Below are 26,744 nucleotides of genomic sequence, written 5' to 3' on the forward strand. Positions count from 1 at the left end.
GACACTGATCAGTTAACTAGAACATAAGAGTTGTAATGCTGGGACAGACCAAAGGTCCATCAAGCCCTGTATCCGGTTTCTAAAAGTGGCCCACCCAGGACAAATATTGGTAACATCCCAAAGGAAGTTGTCTCATCCCTTTTATCATTTTCATCACCCTTCTCTGTACCTTTTCTAATTCCACTAGATCTTTGAGATGTGGCGACCAGAACTGTACACAGTATTCGAGATGCAGCTGCACCATAAAGAGATACAAAGGCATAACATTTTCATCTTTGTTTTCCATTCCTTTCCTAATAATTTCCAACATTCTATTTTCTCTCTTAGCCACTGCCGCACACTGAGCTGAGGGTTTCAACATATCCTCAATGACGACACCTAGATTATTTTCCTAGGTGGAACTATGCATCACGTAGCTATAGTTTGTTTGGGTTCCTCTTTCCCACATGCATCACTTTGCACTTGTTCACATTAAACATCTACCATTTTGATGCCCAATCTCACATAATCCTCTTGTGATTGAAGAACTTTGAACAACTTGGTGTCATCAGCAAATTCAATTCTCTCACTAGTTATTTCCATCTCTAGTTTATTGATAAAGATGTTAAAAAGCAGCAGTCCCAGCACAGACCCCTGGGGAACCCCACTATTTACCCTTCCTCATTGAGAATATTTATCATTTGAGCCTACTCTCTGTATTCTATCTTTCAACCAGTTCTTAATGAATAATAGGACATTACCTCTTATCCCATGACTTTCTAATTTCTTCAGAAATCTTTCATGAGGTACTTTGTTAAATGCCTTTTAGTAGATAAAGACAGGTTGTTCACCCTCTCAAAGGTAGAGAGAACGAGAGGGCACTCTCTAAAGTTAAAAGGGGATAAATTCTATACAAACGTAAGGAAGTTCTTCTTCACTCAGAGAGTGGTAGAAATCTGGAACGCTCATCCAGAGGCTGTTATAGGGGGAAACACCCTCCTGGGATTCAAGACAAAATTAGACAAGTTCCTGCTGAACCAGAACGTACAAAGGTAAGGTTAGACTCAATTAGGACACTGGTCTTCGACCTAAGGGCTGCAACAGGAGCGGACTGCTGGGCGCAATGGACCACTGGTCTGACCCAGCAGAGGCAATTCTTATGTTCTTAATCCAAATACACAATATCGACCGGCTCACCTTTTTCCACTTCATTCACCCCTTCAAAGATGGACCGAATTGGGGGGGGGGGGGAGGGGATAAATTGGTTGGGAGGCATGAGCTGGAATTGGGCAGGAAGTGAGACAAGTGAAACATTGTGTTCCCCTAGCTCTTTTAGTTACAAGTTCTCCCAGTATGTGCAGTATGCTCTACATTTAAATATGGCCTGGCCAGTTGTGTCCTTAACCCACCATGCTTTTTTCCTTTTTACGGACATAGCAATGTGCACTGAGTTGAACACCCCCCAATCATTTTGGGAAGTTGGTTCCTGTGCCTTGGGCTGGGTTGTGCTTTCAGGCTTCTGGTACAATCATTGATTAAGTGTTCTAGACCAGTGGTTCCCAACCCTGTCCCGGGGGACCACCAGCCACTTGGGTTTTCAGGTTATCCCTAATGAATATGCATGAGAGAGATCTGCATACCTGCCACTTCCATTATATGCAAATCTCTCTCATGTATATTCATTAGGGATATCTTGAAAACTCAGGACAGGGTTGGGAACCACTGTTCTAGACTATTGTAATATTGTCTATTTAGCTTCTTATAAAAAGAATATTAATAAAACTAGTTTATTCAGAATACAGCAGTTTGATTAATCTTTAATTTGAAAAAATCCAATCATGTGACAAATTATTGGATGTTACATTGACTCCTAATAGAGACAAGGATACTTTTTAAAATGGGCTATATTTGTTATAAGACATTATATGGCCTTGTGCCAACTTACCTGGTCAATCATTTTAAATTCTCAGACCTCAAACCAGGTCCAAATTGACGCCATATAAATAGAAACCAAACACCTTACAAACTGGTTTGTCAAGAATCAACTAATTCTCAATCCAGATAAATCAAAAACCTTAATTTTCACCAAACATTATAATTCAATACTTCTCTCTCCTATTCTGCTCTTCTCTACATTGTCACACATTTCTTTGCGTCTTCCATCACTTTTGCTTTACAAAATACAGCTGATCCATTCAATTGTTACATCCTGCTGCTCAAATCTAATCTTCCATTTGTGTGTTGCTCATACCTATTCAGGCTCTAGGCGACTTACAGAGTGAAGAGGGTCAAAAGAGGGCCAGAGGAAAGGCCTAAATGAGGGAGAGGAGAAGAGTGAAGCGCATAGAATCAATTGTCGAGGGGAAGAGTTTATTCAGCTTCTTCCGGAGTATGGTGCGGTTAGTTTGTTTTCTCAGAGAAGCGTGTAGGTTCAGTTGTCAAAGAGGAAATTTTTCAACTTCTTCTGGAATAAGGCGTGACTAGTTTCTTTTCTGGTAGGTTGTTCCAAGTTTTTACACCCATGAATGTAAGCATGGAGTGGAACACTCGTCTGTAATGGAGATTTTTTTTGTGGAAGGCAGATTTAGTTGTATTCTGTTTATGATTCTCTTAGAGGTGGACCAGGCCATTGAGAATAGTAGGGTGAGAGGGGTGGCTGAGTTTCCATGGGTTATGTGGTGTAAGATGCATGATATTTTGAAGTATATCCACGATGGGATGGGTAGCCAGTGCAGTTGTTTGAGGAAGGCTGCTCTCAATGTCCAAGTTCATTTCTTAGTTATAAGCCATCTTGATTACTATAACTCGCGATATAAAGGCAAAGTAAAAGATTACAAGCGCTTACAGGATCATACTGCCATTAAAAGGATATGGTGGACTATAAATTAAGACAGGTGTACACCTGGCAGGGCCTCCGCGTGTGCGGATCGCCGGACTTGATGGACCGAAGGTCTGATCCGGAGATGGCAGTTCTTATGTTCTTACTAGACACCACAAATTCAACCATGTGGTGGTTCTGAATAGGTTCTGCCTCCAGCTGAGTGGTGGCAAAGTCACTCTAGTAATATCTGATAGTCCCCATGGCTAGTATAAAGCCCCATGGAACCTGGAACCCCAAGGTCAGTTAATTTATAGTGCATGCAGTGCAATAAATGACTAAGGAAGCAGCATTAAACGTATAGAACTATGGTTTAAAAAGCACACAGATATGAAATGTAGATGCTTTCCACTAGCCACTGCTACTCAATAAGAGTCCTAGTCCTTTTGGCCTTACCTATTAGTTTAGTAGGCTGAACACCAGCAGCTTTGGTCTCTTCTGTAAACTCCATCTCTGCAGCCACAGTAGTAAAAGCTTCTGGTAAAATAAACTCTGCTTCCTCAGCTTTCCTGGGGGGTTCTGAACACAAAGATTACTCTTAAAAATGTGAAGGAAGCTGGGGAAAGAGCAAAGAACTATGGCAATGCCAAGCTGAAGCAGAAGTCACCAAGGCACGCTGTAGTTCCTAAAGCACCAATCTTAGACCGCAATGGGACAATTCACTGCAGCCTCACTGAATTGTCCCATTACAAGAGGGGACGGGCACTAGAGAAGGAAAGCTGCAGTAGAGTGAAATTCCGAGAGGGGACAGGGAGAAAGGAAGGGTTGAATTTTGGGAGGGATGTGGGGGCATCACATTTTTTTTTGGGGGGGGCCTCAAAGGCTGAATCATGTGGAACAGGAAGAGCGGGTTAGAAACATAGAAACATAGAGTATGACGGCAGAAGAGGGCCGGCGGCCCAACAAGTCTGCCCACTCAAGAACCCTCCCTCCCTGGAGTACCCATCTTTTATGCATAACTGCCTGCAATTCATGGGAGAGAAGTTGAGCTACAAGATTGGTGGTGGGTGACCTCAGGAAGAGTCATGCTGAACCAGGGACAGCAGAAGAGAGAGAGGCAGAGGTGATAGGGACCATGCATCGTAGCTGATTCAGCGTTGAATCAGCGGCAATGAATCATCCTAGACCCTTAGCCAAGTAAAAACTAAGATAGCTTATAACACCGTCTCAAAAAGTCTCAATAAATCTGTTGAGTCAATGAGATCAGACTAAAATATTACTTCCATACTCAAAACTTCATAAACAGCACATGTTCCTTTGGTGTGAACAGAGAAATGGCCATACTAGCATTGGTCTTTGAAGTTACAGAGGAATGTAGACCACCACATTCACATTTGAAAGGTTGATGCACTTAATTTTGCCAGAAAAAGGCAGTGAGCTCGCCGGGACAGACAGGGAAAACTGCTTGAGTACCTGAATAAATGCATGTAAACCATTTTGAGCTCCCCTGGGAGAACAGTATAGAAAATTGAAAAAATAAATAAATAAAGTGGAGGGGAAGGTTTCAATTTATGCAGAAACAAGGGTCAAACAAGTTGTAGGTAATGTTAATAGACCAATATATTAGTGCACAAAACAAGGAGTGGAAATGTCCTATATAGATAGGTGGACTCAATTTATTTCATAAATGTCCTTTATTTCATCCAACAACTCAATGACTCATTACAAAGCACAAGTATTGATTACGGTTTAATAATGTATTTATTATAGTTTAATAATATCTGTATAGAAACCATCCCAGGAAATGCAATCTCTGTATTTTAACACCTTTACAGAAGCTCATATAAAACACTCTGAATTGACTCCCCAGCCATTAGCAGCGGTATAGAAGCTTTCAGTAAACAATAAACAATATCTACTCTGCTATGCGTGTGGCTTGGAAGCACTTATTCGCTCAGATTGTTCTCCTTTGTTGCCTATTCAAAGCAATCCGGATTTTGAGCCTGGAAGGACTTCTAAAACTTTCTCTTTTTGGCAAAGAAGAGGTCTCTGTTATCTCTACCAGGTTCTTATGGATGGTGGGGTTTTGCGTTCCTTTTCTTCTTTACAGACCGAATATTTGTTGCCTGCACAGGATTTCTATGCTTATTGGCAATTGCGCCATTATATTCTTTCCTTGCGGGTGATCTCTTTGACCCTTTGCCTTACTGCTCAAAATGAGATTACGTTACGTTTTCATCGCCAAAGCTTGCTCGAGTTTCTTCCAGATTATGATTATTCTCAGTTGTGTGCTCGTTGGTCTGTGGACTTGGAGGTGACTTTATCGATCATCCAGCTTTGGCGTTATCTTCGTTGGATGTTCCAACTAAGCCTTCCTGCGTCTCTGTGGGAAACTGCATATAAACTGGTGATGCATTATCATATTTCGCCTAATCAAGCATACTCCGACTCTTCACATGGATTCTCTCTGTCTTATATGTGGCAATTCTGGTGTTACTTTGGGTCACATGTTCTATCACTGCTCGATGATTCATTATTTTTGGAAGAGCATACTTGATCCGTATCTCTGTCTTTTGACTCAGCTTACAGTATTTGCTTATAATGGTCACCCCGGTACCTCGAGGAATGAGGGCTTTTCCAAAACTTGCCTCTCTTCTTGGTGTTAAGGCTATATTACTGCATTGGCTTATCCCGGAATCTCCCACTTTGGCACAATGGAGGGTGCTTATTATTAATCATTTGCAGATGGAACAACGACAGGTATCCTCACTGGACTCTCCTAAAGGTCGCAAGTTTCAGTCTATGTGGGAACCCTTTTGGAATTCATTGACTGTCTGCTCGTAGTTATGCTGTCTTCACCTTAACGCCTGTCCTTGCTTGCTTTTTGTTGGGTTTAGGGGGAGATAACTAAATTGGATTGTCTGTTTGCATATTCTCTGTTATTGTTCTGGTATTGAGTTCTGGCCATTACTGCCTGTTTGTTTTTGCTCTTCTGTAAAATGTTTCTTAAAAAAAAAAAAAAAAAGCAGCTCTATGATAGAGTGCAAAGTTTGGTAAAGTTGAGATGGACAAATTGTCCATTTTACCCTGGGATGTTTTTACTGCCAGATGAACTAATCGAATATCTGCTTCTGAAACTGGATGCTGACCTTCTATTAGCAGCACGGCTGCTATTTTTTGAACTACCAGTTCACAAATATTATAGTCAGGCGTTTCCAGAAGCCCCCAGACATGAATGTTGCAATGCCTGCTGCAATTTTACAGTTCTTCAATTTTGTTTAAAATATATGTTTCTCTCTTTTTAAGTTAATAAATGATATCCTTTGTTATTTTAGACATCTCGCTTGCCTTTTTAAAAAAATTTGTTTCTCTGTTTATAATCATGCTGTTGCGTTAACAAGGCTAGAAAGCACCTCGTTATGCTCATCGAAATAACCCTCAAGTTCTTCTATTCTATGACCCAATTCTGATATCTCACCTCTTATATCAGAAGCTAGGGAGGTCAGTTCTGTGCAAACTGCTTTCAGGTCTGTCTGAATTTCTTGTAAAATGGTGCCGAAGGTCGCAATTGAATTCAAATTGTCTCCTTGCTTGTCCATGATAAAACTCTGGTTTGAATTCATGTGTCTCATCAGGTGCGGTTTGAGCCAATGTAGTCACATCGGCTGCTGGAGCAGGTGCCATTTTGCTGTTATGATGGCGATCCTGAGAGCAAATCTTCTTAAACTGAAAGCCCCCAGAGCTCCAGGAAGTATACTATATTGTAGCAAACAGGGAGACAAAATTTGATGCAGTAGAAAATAGAAGTCCCAACTTGAATGATGGGGGAGGGGATATCTAGTGGGTTGTGTGCAGATTGCTTGGAGCACTATGCTTAGGTGATCATATTAGTCGGTGACGTCACTTCCAACCCTTCAATGTCCTCCTGAAGCACCATAATCAAGGATAAAAGCAGCAAATACTAGTGTGCTAGAGTAGCTCCTACATGGTCTTCATTGCCCCACTTTATCATTGGAAAAGTAATTTCAGTTGTCCAAAGCAGCAGTTCTCAAGTTTGCCCTGGGAGCTCCCAAGCCAGTCAGGTTTTCAGGATATGCATACAAGTATCCTGAGAGATCTGCATGCAGTAGAAGCAGTACATGCAAATCTCTCATGAATATTTATTGTTGATATCTTGAAAACTTGACTTGCCAGAGAGCTCCAAGGACAGGTCTAAAGGCATCACCCACCCTGCAATACAGACACAATTACTTGGACCATTAAAAGTATTTCCTATACTTGGTAACTACAAATCTTTGTTCAGTCTAACTCAAAGCGTGGGCAACCCTAATCAGAGGGCCACAATCCAATCGGGTTTTCAAGATTTCCACAATGGATATGCACGAGATTGATTTGCAAGTACAGTGGTACCTTGGATTACGAGCATAATCCGTTCCAGGAGCATGCTCGTAATCCAAAATGCTCGTATATCAAAGCAAGTTTCCCCAAAGGAAGTAAGGGAAACTTGCTTTGATATGTTCCCCCCCCCCCAAGAGGCCAGCAGCGCTGCTCCTCCCCCCACGAGAACCGGCATTGCTCCCCCCAAAGGCCCCCCCCGTGAACAGGCACCCTCCCCCCCGCGAACCGGCACCCCCACCCCCCGCCGCCATCGGGCACCCCCCCCCCCGCCGCGACCTGAGGTCCCCCAAACCCACCCGAACCCTCTTCTTACTTTTCTGTAGCCTCCGCAGCGGTACCGGCATCAGCATGTCCTGTGCATGCCGGTGCCTGAAGATCTGCTTCCTGAGCTGGGCCTGAGAGTTCATGTTCGACGTGAGAGTTCACGTTTGACGTGAACTCTCAGGCCCAGCACAGGAAGCACATCTTCAGGCACCGGCACCACGCACAGGACATGCTGGTGCCAGTGCCAGTGCGGAGGCTACAGAAAAGTAAGAAGAGGGTTCGGGTGGGTTGGGGGGACCTCAAGTCGCGGCGGGGGGGGGTGCCCGATGGCGGCGGGGGGGTGCCGGATTGCGGGGGGGGGGGGGGGGCGCTCGCAAATCGAAGCGCCAATTTTGCGAATGTTTTGCTCGTCTTGCAAAACACTCGCAAACCGGTGCACTCGTAAACCGAGGTACCACTGTACTGCTTCCATTGAAGCAAGTAGAAAAGCAGCAGACCATATATAATAAAATCAAAGTCATTTTCAATGTACTCTCAGGATGCAAAAACTGCTCAATGTGGCCGTGTTCCACCCGAAATGGCTGATTCAGGGGCAAGTCAATCATCTGGTGAGCGACATGCAACTTACACCAAAACTGCAATAAAAACGTGCTGTCGAAAATCCAGACAAATTCTTCGAGTCGTCCAGCTTCGACTACCTCCTAACCCTCATCACAATGTTATCTTAAACACCCAGACCCTCAGAAATGCCACCAAGATACAGTACTCAAGTCTGTTTCATAGTATCTGGCTTTACGCATTCAATCCTCACCAATAAATACTTTCTAATACATCTCTTTTATATTAGTGATTTTATTAGTACTTAGCTTAAAGTGGTCAAATGCTGAGGGATACAAAAGCCGACATGTTTCACCCCGAGGGTTTCTTCAGGGCTGCTATCCCTACAATAGAGGAAAACCTCGTGATTAAAAACTTTATTGCATTTATCGTTTAGCATCGACATTTTCACTATATCACTATTAGAGAATGACACGGTGACAAAATTCATCACCGTTCCCGTCCCAATAAACTTATGTCATTTTCTAGTGTCTATTTCATCCTCTGTCCTTCTACACCAGCATTCTTCAAAGCAAAGCTTGCGGGTCAGTGGTTGTGGCCATTCATACTCTGATTCTTATGTGAGCCAAGGATAATGAAGCCATTGTGACATCACTGATGTGATTGGCTCTTAGGCACTGGTGGAATGAGGCATTATGACATCACAATATCTGCTCTGGATACCAGAGACTGTCATTCTGTAGTGTCTGTTTCAACCTCAGTCCTTCTACACCAGCATTCTTCAAAGCAAAGCTTGCGGGTCAGTGGTTGTGGCCATTCATACTCTGATTCTTCCCTCTTTCCTTATAGAATGACATGAAGATGGTTTCCCGCGGTTATCCGTGGGGACGGGAATGGTGATGAATTTTGTGTCATTCTCTAATCACTATCTTGTTAATACATATCACAAACTCTCAAATATAATCCTCACCTGTATGAAGCTACTCTTCATACAGGTCGATACTAAACGATAAATGCAATAAAGTTTTTAATCACGAGGTTTTCCTCTATTGTAGGGATAGCAGCCCTGAAGAAACCCTCGGGGTTAAACATGTCGGCTTTTGTATCCCTCAGCATTTGACCACTTTAAGCTAAGTACTATTAAAATCACTAATATAAAAGAGATTTATTAGAAAGTATTTATTGTTTTATAAGAGACCCGGTGAGGATTGAATGCGTAAAGTCAGATATAATGAAACAGACTTGAGTATCTTGGTGGCATTTCTGAGGGTCTGGGTGTTTAAGATAACATTGTGATGAGGGTTAGGAGGTAGTCAAAGCTGGACTACTCTCGAAGAATTTGATTGCATACTCTCTCATCCATTGAGACATGCTGTTACACAATTTATTGTTGAAAATCCAGAGTCATGGGGTAAAGCTTAGCCATAGTCTTGGCAACTCGCAGGGACCCCTCTGGAGACTTCCAGTGATGAGTTAATAGCTTCGTGATGTCAGGATGCGAGGGAAATAACGTGGATGAGTCACTGAGCCGCTCATAACTGAGTACTGTGATGTGGAGGCTGGCGGAAATTCCAGCTGCAATTCATGCAGCAAATTAGCTATTATGCCTGGGAGCATTGATGTCTTCCAACAGCTGTCACACCATTGGGTCTTTCACCTGGTCCAGGGCTACCACCGATTCTTGTCTAGTGGTCTCATGCAGAAAACCAGACCCTGCCAGGGAAACTGTATCCTGGGACAATAAAAGCATGTAATTGGACTTTCCATCCTCCCAGTCAATGTCAGACTGAATATCCTGGTTGAGCTCTGGGTCCTCGTCTGCATTTGGAACGGGCTGAGGACTAATCCCTGGTGCCACAACAACTGTCGCACCTCCAGCGGACACTGGAAGGACCTTGGCAATTTAAATAAGCATTCCACATCAGGCTCACAAAATCTGGAGTGAAGCCTTGCACAAGGGGTCTCAATCACCCCGGCAGGGGACGCCCTGAAGGTTTCCTGGGCTCCATGGTGTTCATGTGTCTGCGCTTAGCTGAATCTCCTTCAGAGGTCTCTGAAAAGGGCCTCTTCACTAGCATCAAGTATTCTGCAGATACCCAGCCCTGGAGAACTCAGAAGAGGCTGAGCCGAAGGCTTCTGACCTTCCCCCACATGCTCCGTGGCACAAGGATGCTCCTCAACTGACCATCCTGCACAAACCGACATGATACAGGAGTAGAAAGGCCTGAGGGGTCCATCCCTATTGATTTTAAGCAAAATTAAGGAGTTTCGAGGCAGATGGAGGTTTAGAAAGAAAACTTTTTAAAATTCAAGTTGGCCGCCACCAGTGAATTTGCACCAAAAACAGCCCAGGGATCCGCTGAAATTCAAAAACTACAGGAAAAGGGGTTTTGGAGGAGGGGGACCCTAGCTCTGGCCCCAAAAATCCTCAAGTTTGACCCCCACTTCTCTGAATTTCCTCTTAGACTATAATAGCCTTACTTACTGTGCCATATGGTACACCTGCCTGCCTCAGCTCAGAAGTACAGCTGGAACAAATGGAGAAGAACTCTGCCTCACAGGTTTGGTCTTCGGGCTGCCGATGTTGAACTGAGCCTCAACCTCAGAAATTCTCTCACCACAACAGTGGGAGGACCACACAGTTGGCCTGTTATTAATCCCAGCCAAGTCAGACCCAACCTGCAATCAAGCTCCTGATAAATCAGAGATGCACGTAGCTACTCAAGGCAACTCCCGAGCTCCATAAATATTACAGCATGATGGCTAGATAGGTGACCCCCAAGGGCTGATCCTGCTAAGAGCAGACTTCTGCCACACGAGTCTTTGTCTTCTCCCAGTCAGAGGTCCTAACAAGAGGAATCCTCTGAGCACCGAGCTCAAACTTAACGACAGGAAAACCCTGAAAATAATAAAACTGCAAAGCAGATCAGAAACACATCTGAGCAACTTGCTTGCAGAAGATAAACTGAGGAGATAAGAGCAAGTCTACAGGAAAGGAAGTGGAGCCGAAAAATGGGTGATTCTGAGAGCTGAAAAATGAGTGATTCTGCAAGCAACTTGCGGACTCAGATGCATAACCCTAGCATTTAGGACTATTAGACACACTGCACTAGAAAAGACTGATTATATATGGTCTGCTTCTTTTCTACTTACCATCTGCTTTCTTGTATTCTAACCCCTATTTCCATTGTATGCAAACAGGTGTCATACACAGTCATTATGGACATGTTGAAAACGCAATTAGATTGTGGGTCTTAAGGATCAGGGTTCCCATCCCTGGTCTAACTTCATAAATTGGGAGATAACCAATGCAAAGATCTAGGAGCTTATACTGATAAAAGGTGAATCAGGGACTCAAACTGGTTTGCAAATCTCATACAATGGTGCCACATTATTGAAATCAGTAAAATCAAGTTTGCACCAGAGAAAGTCCAACAAAATAATGGAAGTGACTGCAGTCTAGTTTCATAGTCAGTTTGTCTAAATTCATAATCACCACTTTGAACTACCATGCTTATTGCTTCAGCAGAAAATTCATTCTTTAAAGACCTTCAAATTACCTACACACCCTACCTGGTATATGATGTCTGTCAAGTGCTAGCTGCTCTTGTTCAGTTGGTTGCCAGACCATTGCTGTGTGGCCATCCTTCATTGGCTCCATAGGAAAAAAGGATGTTTCCTTCAGAGACTCCTCACTGGGTGTCTCTCCTGGGGTTACTAAGCCGTGGGGAAAGAAAAAAAAAAGATCACCACTAACAGAAAGGTGTCTCAAGGACTCAAAGCACTACACATGGAGATTGGCCAGACTGCTTCGGAGAGAGGCTCCTGTGTGAGATAGAGAACCACTTGAGCAGATGACTATGAAATTCTAATAAGCAAAGCACAATTATTCCCCGATGCTTCAAAGCAGATTTTTTAACACATTTATATTATATTAAGAGTTTGAAACTGCTACAGAACCCGTGCCCTACTTGGTTGAACAGTAGTGTAGTAAGAAAAAAAATATGATTTCTTTTTTTAAATGATTAAGTAATTAACTTAACATTTTATGCTCTTTTCAGCTTAGACAACTCACTCTGCATTAACATTTGATTAAAGCTGGTGGTTTACACAATAGCTGACCACCTTAAAGCCACTAAAACTTTGGGGTCTTTGAAACGATATCATGAGGAGTACAAAGGAAAACAAGATTTAGACCTATGCATTCAGGAATATGAAATGTTATGTGTACTTAATGATCTGGTCAGTTCAATACTCAGCCATCTAGTGTGCAGTTATACAAGGTTGGATAAAATTTTCCAACAGATCAAAATAATTCTGACATATTAGCTATCACTTCATCCTACTGATTAACTATCTGAAGCGAGCCATGGAACATGTAATGATCTCATAAAATAGGCTCATGTGACATGTCACAGGCCAAGCCTGTCAATACAAGACTAGAGAAAGGGGAAGAGATGCCCCTGGAAATTCAGAGCACTTGCTGAGAAGTAGCTTCTTCATCTCCAAAAATGTGAAAGTAATCTACACAATATAGGGTGGGTTTTTGTGTTGTTGTTTTTTTTTTTTTTTTGGGGGGGGGGGTTTAAATAAGACAGCCCACTTAATCTGGCAGCAGAAATTAATAGTTCTTCCTTAATAAGGATGGAATTGTTCTGATATTTCTATTTCCCTATAAAGTAATGAAACCCCAATTTTTATTTTTGAAACCCCTGCAACACCAGATCTCAGGGCTAATAAGTGGGACAAATTCTACATATCTGGATAAACCACACGTTGAAAACCACTTCGGAACCCCCCCCCCCCCCCAACACACACCAAATACAATGTCAAAGTTTGTATTTCATCACTTGAGAATGACATCTGGTAAAGGGGAAATTGAATGTTAACTGGTTCAATTTCAAGGAGGGCCCCTAGTCGGCATCTTCCACAGATACAAAATAATGGCCCAAATAAAGGGGTCCCTAACTCTGGACCTAGCTGAGGATCAAAATATGCCCTAATCAATCACAATTTCCATAGCATAAAAAGCAACTTACTTACCATAACAAGTATTATCCAGGGACAGCAGGCAGCTATTCTCACATATGGGTGACATCATCGACAGAGCCCGGATGCGGAAGCCTCGCAAGCAGACTTGCTTGTAGAAACTAGAAGTTTTGAGTCGACCGCACCTGCGCGAGTGCCTTCCTGCCCAGCGTAGGGTGCGTCTCCTCAGTTCAGATAGCTAGCAGAGAAAAGCCAACCAGGGGAGGTGGGTGGGTTGTGAGAATAGCTGCCTGCTGTCCCTGGATAACACCTGTTACGGTAAGTAACTGTGCTTTATCCCAGGACAAGCAGGCAGCCTATTCTCACATATGGGTGACCTCCAAGCTAACCAGAATGGGATGGTGGGAGAGTTGGCAAATTAGGAGAATAAATTTTGTAATACTGTCTGGCCAAACTGGCCATCCCGTCTGGAGAAAACATCCAGACAATAGTGAGAAGTGAAAGTATGAATTGAGGACCAAGTAGCAGCCTTGCAAATCTCCTCAATAGGTGTAGATCTGAGGAAAGCTACTGAAGCTGCCATTGCTCTGACTTTATGGGCAGGCGGCCCAGGTAAATGCAGAGGTGGAGGAAAAACGAAGGGACCTACGGGACCTGTGGTGCTTATACGCAAATGCAAGAAGCCTCATGGCCAAGATGGGTGAACTAGAAGTCGTGGCCAAGGGGGAGGACCTAGATATAATTGGAATTGCAGAAACCTGGTGGACAGAGGAAAATCAATGGGATGTGGCGCTGCCGAGGTACAAGCTCTACAGGAGGGACAGGACCCACAAGAAGGGGGGAGGCATAGCACTATATATAAAGGACTCTATCCACTCGGTCAGGATGGATATGGCAACGAAGGCAGAGGGGCTGGAATCGCTATGGGTCAAATTGCCGGGAAACAAGGGTGCAGGCATAAAACTGGGGCTGTACTATCGCCCACCTGGTACGCCAGAAGGAGTCGGACACAACTTGGAAGCGGAACTGAGACAGGAATGCAGGACTGGAAGTGTAACAGTGATGGGGGACTTCAACTACCCGGGAATAGACTGGAGTACGGGTCACTCCAACTGCACTAGGGAAACAGGATTTGTAGAAGCTATGAGGGACTGCTTCATGGAGCAACTAGTCAGGGAACCGACGCGAGGGGGTGCTACTCTTGACCTCATCCTAAACGGATTAGGGGGGCCTGCAAGAGGGGTAGAAGTGGGAGGACCACTAGGCAACAGTGACCACAACGCGATCAGATTCACATTAGAAAGGAGGACACCCATAGTAAGGAGGACCGCAACAACTGCGCTCAACTTCAGGAAAGGAAACTATGTTGCTATGAGGGAAATGGTGGGGAGGAAGCTCAGAAACATCTTTAGGATGGAGACTGTAGGAAGCGCCTGGACCCTATTCAGGGACACCCTGCAGGAAGCACAAAGAATGTACGTCCCCAGTTTCAGGAAAGGCTGCAAGAATAAGCGGTCAAAGGACCCGGTTTGGATGTCAACTGAAGTAAAGAGGGCAATAAATGACAAAAAAGTATCCTTCCGGAGATGGAAAAAGGACCAAACGGAGGAAAATCACCAGGCGCACAGGAAATGCCAAAAGGAATGCCACCGAGAGGTTAGAAAAGCGAAAGGGGAATACGAAGAGGGGCTGGCCAGGGAGGCGAAAAACTTCAAGGCATTCTTCAGTTACGTAAAGGGGAAGCGACCAGCGAGAGAGGAGGTGGGGCCGTTGGACGATGGGGATAGGAAGGGAGTGATTAAGGAGGATAAAGAGGTAGCTGAGAGGTTGAACACGTTCTTCTCGTCGGTTTTCACGAGCGAAGACACATCTAATATACCGGACTCAGAGGAGCTCATGAGTGGGGAACAGGCCGAAAAATTGGAGCACATAGAGGTAAGTAAGGAGGATGTCCTCAAACAGATAGACAGGTTAAAATGCGGTAAATCACCGGGCCCGGACGGGATCCACCCAAGGGTTCTGAAGGAACTAAGACAAGAAATAGCGGGCACAATCCAGCATGTTTGCAACCTATCCTTGAAAACTGGTGAGGTACCAGAGGACTGGAAATTGGCGAATGTCACACCTATCTTCAAGAAGGGATCGAGGGGTGACCCCGGGAACTACAGGCCGGTGAGCCTGACTTCAATTATAGGGAAGATGGTGGAAGCTATGATCAAGGATGGCATTTGCGAGCACATCGAGAGGAATGGCCTACTGAGAACAAGCCAGCACGGATTCTGTAAGGGAAGGTCGTGCCTAACGAACCTTCTGTACTTCTTTGAGGGAATAAGCAGTCGGGTGGACAATGGGGAACCCATAGACATCATTTACCTCGATTTTCAAAAGGCTTTCGACAAGGTGCCACATGAAAGGCTGCTTAGGAAGCTGTGGAACCACGGGGTGGGAGGGGATGTGCACAGATGGATCAAGCACTGGTTGTCGGGTAGACTGCAGAGGGTCGGAGTGAAGGGCCAATATTCTGACTGGCGGGGAGTCACAAGCGGTGTGCCACAGGGATCGGTGCTGGGGCCGTTACTCTTCAACATATTTATCAATGACCTGGAAAAGGAGGCAAAGTGCGAGGTTATAAAATTTGCAGACGATACCAAACTGTGCGGCAGAGTTAGTTCCAGGGAGGAGTGTGAGGACCTGCAAAGGGACCTGGACAAGCTGGAAGACTGGGCAAACAAATGGCAAATGCGCTTTAACGTGGAAAAATGCAAGGTCATGCATATAGGGAAAAAGAACCCGTTGTTCAACTACAAATTGGGGGGGGGGCATTGTTGGGAGACAGCAGACTTGAGAGAGACTTGGGTGTGCTGGTGGATGCATCATTGAAGCCATCTGCACAGTGCGCAGCAGCCTCGAAAAAAGCCAACAGGATGCTGGGCACCATAAAGAGGGGCATAACAACCAGGACGCGGGAAGTCATCATGCCATTGTATCGAGCGATGGTGCGTCCACATCTGGAATACTGCGTTCAGTATTGGTCGCCGCACCTCAAGAAGGACATGGCGGTACTTGAGAGAGTCCAAAGGAGAGCAACGAAACTGGTAAAAGGGCTGGAACACTGCCCATACGCCGAGAGGTTGGATAGGCTGGGGCTCTTCTCTCTGGAAAAAAGGAGGCTCAGGGGAGATATGACAGAGACCTTCAAGATCATGAGGGGCATAGAGAGGGTGGATAGGGACAGATTCTTCAGACTGAAGGGGACAACAAGTACGAGGGGGCATTCAGAGAAACTGAAGGGAGATAGGTTCAAAACAAATGCAAGGAAGTTTTTTTTCACCCAAAGGGTCATGGACACTTGGAATGCGCTACCGGAGGAAGTGATCAGGCAGAGTACGGTACAGGGATTCAAACAGGGATTGGACGGATTCCTGAAGGATAAAGGGATCGTGGGATACTGAGGGAGGAGCTGGGATGTAACACAAGTATAGAAAGCTAACCAGGTAATAAGTATAGAAACCCAACAGGTCTTGGACTTCGATGGGAAGATAGGACTTCAATGAGAAACCAAGGTGGCAAGGGAGCCCCTTCTGGTGATTCAGACAGGTCGTGACCTGTTTGGGCCGCCGCGGGAGCGGACTGCCGGGCAGGATGGACCTACGGTCTGACCTGGCGGAGGCACTGCTTATGTTCTTATGTTCTTATGACTCTACTGTGTAGGGGTAATCCAGCCTGGGCATAGCAGAATGAGATACAAGCAGCCACCCAATTGGAGATGGTACGCTTAGAGATCGGATGTCCCAACTTGTTTGGATTGAAGGAGACAAAAAGTTGAGGAGCAGTTCTGTGTGGTTTGGTGCGTTCCAAATAGAAGGCCAAAGCACGTTTATAGTCCAGAGTATGAAGAGCTGATTCTCCAGGATGAGAATCAGGCTTTGGAAAAAAACACCGGAAGAACAATGGATTGGTTGAGATGAAATTCTGAAACCACTTTAGGGAGGAATTTAGGATGAGTATGAAAGACCACCTTGTCATGATGGAACACAGTGAAAGGTGGATCAGCAACTAAAGCTTGCGGCTCACTGACTCTTCGAGCAGAAGTGAGGGCAATGAGAAACAACACTTTCCAAGTGAGATACTTCAGATGAGCCTTGTCAATTGGTTCAAATGGAGGCTTCATTAATTGAGCAAGGACAACATTGAGGTACCAAACCACAGGAGGCGGTTTGAGAGGAGGTTTGAAATTGAAAAGTCCTTCTGGAAACCACCGGATGAGCAGCGAGTAGTTTCCCTTCAATAGGCTGAGATGGACTCGGATCAATGTAGACTTGAGGCCAGAAGTGGAAAGTGCAAAAGGTAATCCAAAACAGAAGATAAGGAGGAATGTTGAGGTTCCTTATCATGAGAAAAACACCACATAGAAAATCTAGTCCATTTTTGGAGATAGCATTGTCTAGTAGTAGGTTTTCTAGAAGCCTCTAAAATGTCTCTGGCAGTTTGAGACAACTGTCTCTGACAGTTTGAGAAAACTGAAGAGGAGTCATGTTGAGAGATACCAAGCTGTCAGATGTAGAGACTGCAGGTTGGGATGAAGCAGAGAGATCTGACTCTGTGTAAGCAGAAAAGGAAAAACTGGTAGAAGGTATGGCTCCCTGCTGCTGAGTTGAAGTAGAAGGGAGTACCAAGGTTGTCTCGGCCACTGAGGAGCAATCAGAATCATGGTGGCATGATCATTCTTCAACTTGACCAGAGTCTTGAGAATGAGAGGGAATGCATAGAGGAAGAGATTCGTCCAATCCAGAAGAAAAGCATCTGCCTAGAGGCGATGAGGAGAGTATATCCTGGAGCAAAACTGAGGCAGTTTGTAGTTGTGGGGAGCTGCAAAGAGGTCTATCTGAGGCGTTCCCCACTGTGAAAAAATGTGATGAAGAGGCGAGAAATAGTGTCTATTCGTAAGGTTGCAGAAGACGACTCAAGTTGTCCGCCAAGCAATTTTTCGCCCCTTGGATGTAGTCAGCTTTGAGGAAGGGGTTGTGGAGGATTGCCCAGTCCCAAACCTTCAGAGCTTCTTGACAAAGGCAGGCAGATCCCGTCCCTCTCTGTTTGCTGACATAATACATGGCGACTTGGTTGTCCATCCAAATGAGGACTACCTGGTCGTGAAGAAGATATTGAAAAGCGTTGAGAGCCTTGAAAATCGCTCTGAATTCCAACAGATTGATGTGACATTGAACTAAGGCCAGTACTGGGCAGACTTGCACGGTCTGTGTCTGTATATGGCCGTTTGGTGGAGGATGGGCTGGGGAGGGCTTCAATGGCTGGGAGGGTGTAGATGGGCTGGAGTAAGTCTTAACAGAGATTTCGGCAGTTGGAACCCAAGCACAGTACTGGGTAAAGCTAAGAAGAAAAAATTAAAAAATTTAAATTGAATCAGGTTGGGCAGACTGGATGGACCATTCGGGTCTTTATCTGCCGTCATCTACTATGTTACATTGATGATCTGTACTGGTCCAGGGGCCATGTGGACGGAGACCATTGAGATGAGTGCCCCAAGCATAGGTCGAAGAATCTGTTGTAAGGTCCTTCTGATGAAGGGGCGTTTGAAACAGCAAGCCTCTGGAGAGATTGGAAGAGAGCATCCATCAATGGAGAGACTGCTTCAAAGAAGGAGTGAGTGTTATGTGTTGAGAAAGTGGGTCGCAAACCTGCATCCATTGAGAAGCTAGGGTCCACTGAGGAACTGTCTGCTGAACTATCTGACCTGAGGATACAGGGGAAGATATAGCAGACGTCGTCGAGGAAAGAGCTGTTGCAAACGAAGACGGTCTGTATGAGGCTCGAAGTCGAAGCAGTGGAGGCAGGAGGGCCCTTGGTCGAAGGCGAGACTGAGGTCGGCTTCGGAGTCGAAGAAGTGGACGAATTCATCTGGAAGAGCTTCTCCACTGAAAGTAAATGACGTTTAAGGGCTCGAGGTTGAAGAGTAGCACAGCGTTTGCATGACTTAGGATGATGTTGTGGCCCAAGGCACTTGAGGCACCTGGTGTGAGGGTCCGTGAGAGAAATCGCACGTTGACACTGGCTACACTTCTTGAAGCCTGTCACTGGCCGGGACATAGAAGGAAAAACAGCCGCTGTAAGGTCGAAGCCCCTGGGCTGCGGCCGAGCGGCCTGCCCCAGCAGCCGAACAGAAGAAATAAATTTTTTTTTTAAACTAGAAATAAAATAAAGTACAAACAGCGATTCATGAAGAAAAACAACACAAACCTCGGTGTAGAGAAGGCACGAAGTTAAAAAGTTAAATGCAGAGAGTCAAAGATGGACTTCTCAGCTCTGTGGAGAACTGAGGAGACACGCCCTATGCTGGGCGGGAAGGCACTCGAGCATGCGCAGTGCAGTCAACTCGAAACTTCTAGTTTCTACAAGCAAGTCTGCTTGCGAGGCTTCCGCATCCGGGCTCCGATGACGTCATCCATATGTGAGAATAGCTGCCTGCTTTTCCTGGGATAATAAGTTTTCCTAATGCAATAGTTAGGAAAACTTATTTTATACTATAGAAATTGTGATCAATTAGGGCATATTTTGATCCTTCCTCATTTAGACTACTGGTACAATCACTGATTTTGAATTTCTTGGATTAATGTAACATCATTTATCTAGCCTCCAGTAAAAAGAATATCAAAAGGTGCAATTCATTCAGAACATGGATGTTCAGTTGATTTTCAATTTGAAAAAATTTGATCATGTAACTAAATTATATTGGAAGCTACTTTGGCTCCCAGTTGAGGCAAGAATATCAGTCAAGTTAGGTTGTACCTATTATTGCACAACTGTTTATTGGTCAAAAGCACAAACGAAAACCAGAAATAAGAATACAGCATAGAGCAAATTTTCAAAACCATAAAAACATCCCCCTCCCCCACCCAAAATAAATAAAAAGAAAGAAATAGAAAGAAAGAAAGAAATAAATAAAAGGCATGGAGCAGCAGAAGAGCAAATGTCACAGACAATACCAGAAAATAACTACCTAGTCAAATATTCAATACATGGCTATGAGCATACCCGGTCAAAGAGGCCCAAAAAGGCTCCCAAAGTTGTAATTGATGGCCTTAACGGAGTCCATCTCAGGAATGTCACAACGTTCCATCTTCAACTGATAAATCATCAAGGATCGCCATTGTGACAAGGTAGGAGGATGCACATCTAGCCAATGTACCAAAACAGATTTCTTTCCAAACAATAAGGCATGCTTCAAAAAAGTACGTAGGCCTCTCGGAACAGGATGAGCCAAGGCTGAAGTAGTGAAGAGCATCTTTGGATGAGGCGAACAATGAGTTTTAGGTCGTCCCTATTATAAGATATTATTTGGCCTTATACCTGATTATATTATTGATCACTTTAAATTTACTGACAGAAAACATTTTTCTTGGCATTTTTGATTTACATTCCATACTGTAAAAGATTGCAAATACAAAAGATTTTTCCATAGAATTTTACCTTTTTAAGCTGGATCATAAACCTTTTTCTATCCTGATAAGCTTTTTTAACTCCTATCTTTCCTTTAGAAAAATGCTAAAGACCTACTTATTTTACAAATTCTTCTGAATATGACAATACACTGTGCTTGTACAGTCTCTTTGATTGATGTTAACTGCGGTATATAAGTGAATTTGTTATGTTGAGATCATGCCCCCAAACTCTGGATATCTACCAAAAAAATTTAATCAGTTTCTGAGATGAGTGAGTGGAAAGCTCTGGACCATTTGGCATGGAATAACCCAAAGGCTTTTTCGTAAAACATTTTACTCAATGAGGTATCAGATTAATCAAGATAGTATTTCAGAAGTTAAGAATGTGTTAAAAAAAAAAAAAAGACAAGTCTTGATTGTTAGGTCCAGAAGAGAAATATCCTTTAGTGGTTCAAAAGGGGCCTCTTCAAGATTTCACAAAGAAAAAAGATGATGCAAGGAAGCATGTGCATGAAGTGCCCCCCTCATAAACCTAATCACATCTGGATGAGCAGTAAGTGAACTAGTGCCTTTGTGTGCTCGAAAACACGAAAGGCCTGCAACCTGAATTTTCAGGGAACCGACTGCCAGACCTTTATCTAAATCCTCCTGAAGTAAAGACTATCGAAATGGGAGACTTCTCAGGGTCTACCGGACCCTAGCACACCACCGTTGGAAAGCCTCTCAGGCTTTGGCATTAAAACCTATAGTAGATGGTTTCTTCGAGTGCAAAAGAGATGAGATAACTACCTCCAAATAACTGCACTTCATTAAGGCTGAGCACGCAGTCATGCCATAAGACCAAAGTGCCACGGGTTCTCCATGGACACAAGTCCCTGAGAAGATATTAATGAAGAGAGTCAGAGCGTCTCAACCCGATGAAGACGTACAAGATCTGCACACCACGGGCGATGATGCTAATTTGGAGCCACTACTCACCAGGCCGGGATGTGTCGCAATCAGACGGATGACTCAACCAACCAGAGGCCACAGAGGGATCATCACACAGCCAAACCAAGGTACCTGGCCCTAGCTTACTTGCTGTTGTTTGACCAAAAAAGCGCCTGGTCTTTGAGTTCTCTGCCAAAACCAACAAGTCCTTCTGGGGCTATTCCCAGCTCTGTACAATTAGATGGAATGCCTCCTGCAAGAAGGTCCATGCTCCCGAGTCTAGGAACTTTTGGCCGAGGAAGTCTGCCTGAACACTGTCGACTCCAGCCCCATGGGCCACTGAGAAAGACAGAAGATGTGCTTCCGCCCAGTGGAATGCGAATGATCTTTCTGGCCCAAGAGAGAGCACTAGAGCTCCCTCGTGATGTATATACGCCACTCTGTGGCATGAAGAAACTTGCACCGCTGGTCCTTCCAAAAGGGGCTGGAAAGTGAGTAGTGCCAGCCAAATTGCCTGAAATTCCAGACTGGTCAACCAACATTTCGGACCAGGAGCCCACTGTCCCTGAAAGGAGCGGGCCTTGCAGTGACCCCGCAACCCAACAAGTTGGCATCCGTCTTACATCATCCACTCGGAAATCCAAAGCAACCAACCTTGGCCGAGAGCCTCCCCCTGAAGCCACCAGCTCAAGTACTGCTAGATGGCACCATCCAGGGGAACAGCATCGGAAGGGGAAAGCTCTGAGACCACCAAAATAGGAGGGACTCCCATAAAGAGTGCATGGGTGCTCTGGCCCCAGGAATCATCTCCAAGGAGACCTCCCAAGACCCCAGAACCTGCAGATAAAACCAGGTCAAGAGAGTCGGATGGTCCAGGAGAATTCTGTTATCGAAGTTTCTGTCTACATGCCTTGAGAAGAAATTCACGACCCTGTCTGGAGATGAAGAGAAGCCCCAGAAACTCCAGGGACTGGGAGGACGGCAAGCGTTTCTTCCTGAACTTTACACCTGCAGCAGAGACACTACAGTCTCCGCTGCACTTTCGGACACCTGACGAGCTGGAGCCTGGATCACCAGCTGTCCCAGGAACAGTGGACTTGGACCCCCTGCTGGCGGAAAGCTGCCACAACTACCATCACTTTGACGAAAGTGCGGAGGTATCGTGAGGCCAAGAAGCAGAGCTGCGAACTGGAAATGCTGTTGTAGAACATGGAAACGCAGAAACCTGTGATGCTCCAGGTAGATTGTAATATGGAGGTAAACCTCTGTGAGATCCAAAGACACTAGAAACTCTCCTGGAGAGACAGCAGCTATCACCGTGTACTCCGCTGTCCATTTGGAAAAAGGGAATTCGCAAGCAGCGGGTGACCGGCTTTAGATCCAGAATGGGTCTCCAATCCTCCGAGCCTTTCTGGCATGATGAAGTATAAAGAGTATCTGCCTAAGCCCCCTTTCGTGTCCCAGAACAGGTTCTAGCATTTCAATGTCTATGAGGCATTGCAGAGTATCACGTACCCTGGACTCCGTTCTGGTCGACTTGCCGGAGTCCAGAAACCAAGCTAGAGGCAGGCAAAGGAGGACTAACAAGTGTTCAATGAAAGTTGAGTCCACTCCTGACAAAACTGAGAAGTCAGTCTTTGAGATGAGGAAGCCATGCCTGACCCATCAGCGCTTTTAAGATGCAGTCATTGCACAGGAACCTCAGGATTCCTGGAACTGGAACAGCTGTAATGTGGACGTAGCCTTGGGAATGTCTCTGGGAGGAAAAACCTGCATATCCCCGACACCTGCAGGAGAAACGAAGAGTACTACGACCCTCTTCCAAAATCCAGCGAAACAGCTTCAGATAATTGGGGATTATAATCGATTAACTTTTGAGGAGCATGTTTCATCCGTTGTTACTAAAGGATTTGGGGAATTAAGACAGCTTAGAGCTATTAGAGATTTTTTTAGATGAGAAATCATTGCATACGTTAATTCATGCCTTTGTATTGTCAAAGTTAGACTATGGTAATTTAGTACATGCAGGTATTGGGATGGGACTGTTGAAATGTTTACAAATAGTGCAAAACACTGCAATTAGATTATTAGGCTGTGCATATATTCGTGATCATGTGACACCTCTGTATTTAAAATTTCATTGCTTACCAATGGAATTTAGGATCAAATTTAAGATCTTGATGTTGGCACATAGAGCATTATTTCAGCTACAGCCTTCTTATCTTTCCAACTTGCTATTATTTTATGCCCCAAGACGTCTATTACAATCTTTAAATGACAATAGGGTAGTCGTTCCTCATATCTCGACGGCACATCTTGTGTCAACTAGAGATTGCGCGTTCTTCTATCTAGTTCTGCTTGAGAAATGGGCCACGATATGGCAGATGAGGTTCAATGTGGATAAGTGTAAGGTGATGCATGTCGGTAAGAAAAATCTTACACATGAATACAGGATGTCCAGGGCGGTACTTGGAGAGACCCCCAGGAAAGAGACTTGGGAGTACTGGTCGACAAGTTGATGAAGCTGTCCTCACAATGTGCGGCAGTGACGAAAAGAATGCTAGGAATGATTAAGAAGGGGATCACAAACAGATCAGAGAAGGTTATCATGCCGCTGTACCGGGCCATGGTACACCCTCACCTGGAATACTGCGTCCAGCACTGGTCGTACATGAAGAAGGACACTCGAAAGGATCCAGAGAAGGGCGACTAAATGGTAAAGGGGCTGGAGGAGTTGCCGTAGAGCAGGGATGTTAAAGTCCCTCCATGAGGGCCGCAATCCAGTCGGATTTTCAGGATTTCCCCAATGAATATGAATGAGATCTATTAGCATACAATAAAAGCAGTGAATGCAAATAGATCTCATGCATATTCATTGGGGAAATCCTGAAAACCCAACTGGATTGCGGCCTTCGAGGAGGGACTTTGACACCCCTGTCGTACAGTGAAAGATTAGAGAAACTGGGGCTCTTCTCCCTTGAAAAGAGGAGACAGAGTGGACATGATCCAAACGTTCAAAATACTGAAGGGAATAGACTTAGTAGATAAAAACAGATTGTTCACCCTATCCAAGGTAGGGAGAACGAGAGGGCACTCTCTAAAGTTAAAAGGGGATAGATTCAGTACAAACGTAAGGAAGTTCTTCTTCACCCAGAGAGTGGAACGCTCTTCCGGAGGCTGTTATAGGGGAAAACACCCTCCAGGGACGGGCTCCTGTTGAACAGGAACGTATACAGGTAGGGCTGGTCTCAGGGCACTGGTGTTTGACCTAGGGGCCACTGCGGACTGTTGGGCACGATGGACCACTGGTCTGACCCAGTAGCTGCAAGTTCTTATGGAATAATTTTCCCATAGATTTGAGAAAAGAAGAATCATACATAAACTAAAAGACACCTAAAAGTGCAATTGGCTTTCTCAAATTCATTACCGTAATTGAGTTTGGGACTGTAATCTGTATTTATATAATGATTCATTTTTTTGAAATGGAAAAACAATTAAAAAAAAACAACTATGTATTTATTATGGTTTACTGAGATTTGATTGCTTGTTTTTATTGTTATTAGGTCAAAGTCCTTTATTCTCATCCACAAACGAAAATCATGATTAATGGCCACCTCTCCCAACCATTCCACCCAACTAGAGGAACACGACAGGGCTGTCCTCTATCTCCCTTACTATTTAATCTTGCCCTCAAATCTCTTCTAACCGCTATCAGACATGACTCTAGAATTAAAGGATTCCAAGTAAACTCCTTCTCTGTCAAACTTTCAGCTTATGTTGATGACGTCCTTCTATATATTACTCCAGAATCTTTCATTTATGTTTTAGAACAAATTTGATTATATTCTGCAATTTCTGGCTACAAATTAAACATCACAAAATCAGAAATTCTACCATTAAACTGCATTGATACACAATCAGAAGCTATCAATCAGGGCTTTATATGGTCCCCCAATAAAATTAAATATCTTGGACTGTATTTTGGACCCTCTATTGAATCCACCTTACAGCTTAATACCGACTTTCTCATATCTACCATTCAAACTTGCACAAGGAGATGGTCCCCTCTTAATCTCTCCTGGTGGGGTAGACTCTCCACTATCCGCATGATGATTACTCCTTAGTATGCTACCCATTCTTTTTCCTCACTCTGTATACACTCATATTGAAAAACTTCTTTTTGACTTTTTATGGCATAGTAAACAACCTAGAATTGCACTTAGAAAACTGAAATGTCCTCGAGATCAAGGAGGTGTTAATTTCCCCAATTTTTGAGATTATCACTTTGCATTTCTAAAGTCCCAAGGATCTGTATGGCTGAATCTTAATTCTCCTCTCATACTCCCCATATGGTTACATTTAGAACACACTATCACTGACCCGTTTTACCTTCAGTTTGCTCCAATCATAACCCTTCCTTTATTCGCAAAAACGAACCCAATCATATTGAGCACCTGGCAAGCTATTTATCATATAGATTCCATTTCTGATAAAAAATGGGCAGACTATCTCAGCTCTGAATTGGAACAATCCAAGAATAAAAATTAATAAAGAAATAGTTGCTTGGAAACCGTGGCAACAGCTGGGCATATGGAACCTCGAATACTTGCTTATGGAAGGCAAATGGATCTCATTCTCTGATATTATGGCCAAATTCCCCCCTCACAATAATTCAAATGGGTACAGCTGCACCACTGTCTCAAATCTGCCTTTTCTTCCCCCTCATCCCTACACAAATCACCAGACCTACCCTCCATGACACTTTCTTTCTCCCTCTCTAAAGGTCAATCATCCAAATGGTATAAATTCATACAATCCAAATGTTATCATCCCCTATCAGACTCCATAACCAAATGGGACACGATTTTACAAATGTCATTCACTGAACATACCTGGTCAACTATTTGGCCTAGACTCTTAAAATCTTTACGCTCAGCCTCACATTTGCAAACGGCCCTATTTCTTTATCATAGGGCATTTTGGACCCCTAACAAATCGGCCAAATTAGCTAGGTCCAATGATGGCTGTTGTTGGACATGTAAATCACATGACGGCTCACTTTACCATATGCTTTATGCTTGTCCCCATGTTTTTGCATTTTGGTCTGCAGTTTGGACAATGATCACTAAAATATTTCATATATCTGATCCTTTCTCCTTTGATATTTTAATCATTGGTTCACTGGCACTATCCTCCCCATTATCCATGCATCATGATCGCCTCTTGATAACTTTGTTGTTCATTGCTATTAAGATTATCCTCCAAAACTGGAAAGACTTCTCGAAACTAGAAATTAATCACTGGTGGAACTCTGTTTGTTTATATATTAAATTTATACGTCACATTGCTGA

The 26,744-nt window shown here is 44.1% G+C and overlaps 1 protein-coding gene across 12 annotated transcripts in view; it reads right to left on the minus strand.

The window, feature by feature from the left end:
• The window catches only part of MAP4 (microtubule associated protein 4), a 421,944-nt gene that overhangs the window by 171,992 nt on the left and 223,208 nt on the right, over positions 1-26,744 (minus strand). For 11 of the 12 annotated variants that reach the window (XM_033931948.1, XM_033931947.1, XM_033931950.1 and 8 more), the window contains 2 exons: positions 11,591-11,734; positions 3,254-3,376 (listed from right to left, as the gene is read on the minus strand). In XM_033931948.1, coding sequence (XP_033787839.1) covers positions 3,254-3,376; positions 11,591-11,734 — 267 coding nt within the window. The remainder of the gene's footprint in view (positions 1-3,253; positions 3,377-11,590; positions 11,735-26,744) is intronic. The other variant, XM_033931953.1, reaches the window with a different exon arrangement.

Source organism: Geotrypetes seraphini, chromosome 2 (assembly GCF_902459505.1).
Source record: "Geotrypetes seraphini chromosome 2, aGeoSer1.1, whole genome shotgun sequence".
Classification (NCBI taxonomy): Eukaryota; Metazoa; Chordata; class Amphibia; order Gymnophiona; family Dermophiidae; genus Geotrypetes; species Geotrypetes seraphini.